This window comes from Chelonoidis abingdonii, chromosome 11 (genome assembly GCF_003597395.2).
Source record: "Chelonoidis abingdonii isolate Lonesome George chromosome 11, CheloAbing_2.0, whole genome shotgun sequence".
NCBI classification, from domain to species: domain Eukaryota; kingdom Metazoa; phylum Chordata; order Testudines; family Testudinidae; genus Chelonoidis; species Chelonoidis abingdonii.
Genome location: NC_133779.1, coordinates 20,254,015 through 20,258,388, shown reverse-complemented (window position 1 = coordinate 20,258,388; position 4,374 = coordinate 20,254,015). Strand labels below are relative to the sequence as shown.

The following is a 4,374-nucleotide window of genomic DNA, read 5'->3' as shown; positions in this document are numbered from 1 at the left end:
GATGTTCTCTGTAATACCGGCTTAATCATCATTCTTGTTGCTGCCCTCTATTGGTAATCTGCGTTGTCGCGGAACCCACCCAATTTTCCTCCACAATCTCTCTCCTTGAAGAAGCGTGCACAGAACTGGATCAACTAGGAGTACTATCTCTCCAAGTTGTAAGTGAGCGCGTAACACCCAAGCCTAGCGTTACGCGAGGAGTCACAGTGCCGACAGAAGTGGACATTCATGGCGGTTCTTGGTTGGCGTGTTGACGAACCACCGCCCTCGGAAGAGTGCGAGGGGCCCAGAAATCAACGTTTGCTCTTTTTTCTATTGAAACAGTATACCCTACAGGTTCTTTTTCTGTTGAACTTTCAATTATTTTAGATCTTTGGGTTCTATTCTATTGACTCTATTATTTCCCTTAGAGGAGTTACTTTCTTGCGCCCTTACTCATCCCAATATCCTAAATAGGCACAGTTTTACCAATCTGTGCTGCCCTCCCCCACGTCTGTACGTGTGAAAACTTGCCGATTTCGTCTGATCCAATGGGGGTTTCCTAGGAGGTGGCCAGCACCTTCACCACCTCGAATTTCAATAGCTGTTTACTAGGTTGCATTCAGACCCCTAGGATATATGCGGTCTGAATCTGTTCACGAGACTCGCGGGTGCCAATCTTCGACCTACTGGTGCGCTCTTAGAGGTCAACAAGCCTAGATTTGCAAGATCGAACCACCCAAGATTTGTGGTAAGCGATTATTATCGCAAACACGTAAATAAGGTGATCATCTTTCTATGCCAAACTATTCCCTAAGTGCTCGTTTTGATGCGAAAAGAGATTGAACAGAGGCCCGGTCCATAAAACAGACCCCTGCAGGGCTTGTGGCCTTTTATCCAATAGTTAGCGATTCACAAAACATGACACCACTGGAAAAGGCCTTCCACAGGAGGTTTTAGGGAGGAGCCACCTTCAATCACATATATAAACCCTGCTCGTGATAATACGGATTATCCAAGAGGGCCCACGTTATGGCACCCAACCCTTAAATGGTAGCCCATCTAATTAATTGTATTTTGCCTTAAGCTCTTGAATACACGAAAATAAAGAGATATGCATTCGCGTAAGAGTAGGTGTTTATGACCGGTATCAAAGCCTTAACGAAAAGTCTCTAGGTATCCTAAGCGCCGGGGTTCTAGGGGATTGGGGTCGCGGTTCTGGGGGCCCTGTGGCCTACTGGAATAAGGGGTATGGCGGCAGGATAAAGCTGGGGGGGCTCTCGTAGGGGAATGGGTCACACCTTATTTTGAGGTAGGCGGCCCGCGGGGGTTAGGGGGGGAAAGACCAGGCTAGCGGTGGGCCGGGAGGACTAGAGAGGGGTGGAGAAGCGCTGGGGCGGCCCGGTAGGGGAATGGTGCAGCGGTTTTGGGTCCCCGCTTTGAGTTATGTGGGCAGGGGGAAGAGGCTGGGGCCCTGGGACTTGAGCGGGTGAGAAGACGGGGAGGGAGAGGGCCGTGAGGTGGGGTCACAGCTTGGGGCGTGGAGGGGGGGAAGGAGGCTGGGGGCCCCTGGTGACTCGAGGGGAGCGAGAAAACGCTGGGGGGCCGTAGGGGCAGGACACTGAGTCACCAGCTTCGGGCGGCCTGTGGGGGAGAAAGGCTGGCGGCTCCCTGGACGGGAGGGGTGGAGAAGCTGGGGGGGCCCGTATGGGATGGTCAACAGCTGGGGGGCGAGGGAACGACCTGGGGGCACTGGACGAGGGGATGGAGAAGCTGGGGGGGCGCCCCGGTAGGTGAATGGTCAACGAGAGACTATGGGCGGACGGGGGGGAAAAAAAAGAGGCTGGGGGGGGCCACTGGACGGTCGAGTGGGTGGAGGGGAAGGCTGGGGGGGGCCCCGGTATGACGCGAATCTGGGTCACAGCTTGCGGCGGTCGGGGAAGACGAGGAAAGAGCTGGGGGCCCGGGAACTTCCCCGAGGGGAGTGGAAGAAGCTGCGGGGGGCCCGGTAGGGGAAATGGGTCCACCCAGCTTTTACTTGTGGGGGGGGGTCGGGGGGAAGAGGCTGGGGGCCCGGGACTTCTGAAAAGGGGTGGAGGAAGCTCCAACTCCTTGCCCTGAGCCCCTTCCAAGCCTCCTCCCCCCCCACATTCCTGCCTCTCACAGACTCCCCACCCCCTGCGCCAGGGTCTCCCACCTGGAGCCCCCACAGATTCCCCCCTGCCCGACATCCTCAGGTGCTGCCCCCTCTCACCTCCAGCCCACATGTCGAAGAACCTGGCATCAATGAGCTCCCCATTGACCCCTGGAACCAGAGAGCACGAGACAGTCAGAGCCTGCCCCACTGCCGCCCCCCTCCTTCCCCAGGCCAGCTCCCCTTTCCTGGCCCCGGTGCCCTCTCCCCAGTTCCCCACATCCTCTGCAGCCCTGCTCTTCCCCAGCACCCCCATACCCTCTGCCCTGCCCAGTGCCCCACAACAATGTTCCCCCTCCCCCCAACTCACCATTCACCAGGGCGATGTTCAGGCCCCGCCCCACATTGTTCTTCACGCTGCTCATTAGCCTGGAATGAAAGTGAGGTGAGAACAGCCCACCCACCACCTACAGGGGAGCCAGGACAGCTGGGTTCTCTCCCTGGCTATGGGAGGGGCGTGCAGTCCAGTGGGCTGGGAGGGAGCCCGGACTCCTGGGTCCGCCCCACAGTTCTGCCCCTGATTAGCATGCTGCCTTCTCTCACCTCCCATGCTGAGCCCCGAACCTGCAACTCACATTTTATCTTCCAGGCAGATCTTGGGCCCGATGACATTGGCGGCACCGCTGATCAGGCGGAAGGCGAGATGCTGCTCCGGGCAGGGCTGCGGGAGGCCACACTTATACCTCCTGGGCCGCGGCTCTGGAGAGGGGTGTGGGGAGATGTGGGGAGGTCACCAAGACACCCTCATACCACCCCTGGTCCCCTGGGCTAGACAGCTCCCACACCAGTCAAGGGTGCCATGGCCCCTCCATGGGGGGGGACAGGCTCCTGGGAGGGGGGCACTGGTGGGGGAACGTGAGCTGAGGGACATAGGACCACGGGAGTCACCTGTTAAATGGAGGAGTCCTCCTCCCTCACCCTATGGGATTGGGAACCTGCCGGTAGGGACACTTGAGGTGATGCACCAGGGTCCCTGCCCCTGTATCTGGGACCCAGCCCCCTGCTACCACAGCCTCCCATGGGGTCCTGCTCCCGGCCTGGGACCCAGCCCTCTGGGAGCCGGGACCTCATGAGGGCGGTAACAAACTGGGACCCAGCCCCCTGCTACCCCCCCCATGAGGTCCCGGCTCCCAGCCTGGGACCCACAGCCCCCGCATGGGGTCCCTGCTCCCAGCCTGGGACCCACAGCCCCCCACTGCCCACCCCCCGCCATGAGGTCCCGGCCTGGGACTCAGGCCCTTGCTACCACCCCCATGGGGTCCCTGCTCCCAGCCTGGGACACAGCCCCCTGCTACCACAGCCCCCCATGGGGTTCTGCTCCTGGCCTGGGACGCAGCCCCCTGCTGCCCACCCCTGCCATGACATCCCAGCTCCTGGTCTGGGACCCAGCCCCCCGCTGCTCCCGCCATGAGGTCCCTGCACCCAGCCTGGGACCCAGCCCCCCACTTCCCCCCGCCATGGGGTCCCAGCTCCCACCTTGGGACCCAGCCCCCCGCTACCACTGCCCTCCACTCCCCAGGCCAGAGACTCACTGTTGTGTCTGCTTCTGGCTCCCGCCCTGCCTGAGGGGGCGGTGCTGGCCTGAAGGGGCACAGCCGAGCTGCCCCAGCCTGACACTGGGGGCAAGAAGAGAGGGGGCTGGTGAGGGGAGGGGGAAGCACCCTGGAGCCCAGCCCCCCTCCTCTCCCCAGACTGGGCCACCAGCCAGGACCCCCTGCCCCCAGCATGGCACAGACCCAGGGGAGAGCAGGACAAGCCCCTGCCCCGGGATAGCAGCTCCTTGGCCAGTCACTCACCTGCCGTGGGGAGGTTCTCAGGGCCTGTGGGGAGAGAAAGAGCAACCCCGGTGACCCACAGCACAGTGTGCCCAACCCCCACCACCGCACTGGGGGTCCAGAACTTGGTCCCTATGTCTTTCCCCCCCACCCACTGCTTGGGGGGCAGGAGTCTGCCCCAGGCGAAGACCTTGCCACCCAACCCTGCCAGGATTCAGGGCCTTGTACCACAGCACTGGGTGGAGTCATCCCCTGTGAAACTCCTTACCACAAGGCAACCAGGTGTCCTTACTGGGGGAGGGGGGACACTGCAGCCCCTGGCACCCCCAATCCCAAGGGCAGATCCCTCCAGGAGGCACCCCAGCTCCTGCCACTATAGCCGTGGATGACGCCCTGTGGAATTGCCTGCCACAAGATGCCCATGGG

At 61.1% G+C, this 4,374-nt stretch overlaps 1 protein-coding gene across 1 annotated transcript in view; it reads right to left on the bottom strand.

Moving 5' to 3' along the window:
- Nucleotides 1-4,374, bottom strand: part of LOC116823436 (protein FAM3A) — an 11,396-nt gene that overhangs the window by 1,805 nt on the left and 5,217 nt on the right. The window contains exons 2-6 of the mRNA XM_075071316.1: nucleotides 3,970-4,152; nucleotides 3,706-3,789; nucleotides 2,749-2,872; nucleotides 2,484-2,542; nucleotides 2,177-2,284 (exon numbers count right to left, since the gene is read on the bottom strand). Of these exons, the coding sequence (XP_074927417.1) occupies nucleotides 2,177-2,284; nucleotides 2,484-2,542; nucleotides 2,749-2,872; nucleotides 3,706-3,789; nucleotides 3,970-4,152 (558 nt within the window). The remainder of the gene's footprint in view (nucleotides 1-2,176; nucleotides 2,285-2,483; nucleotides 2,543-2,748; nucleotides 2,873-3,705; nucleotides 3,790-3,969; nucleotides 4,153-4,374) is intronic.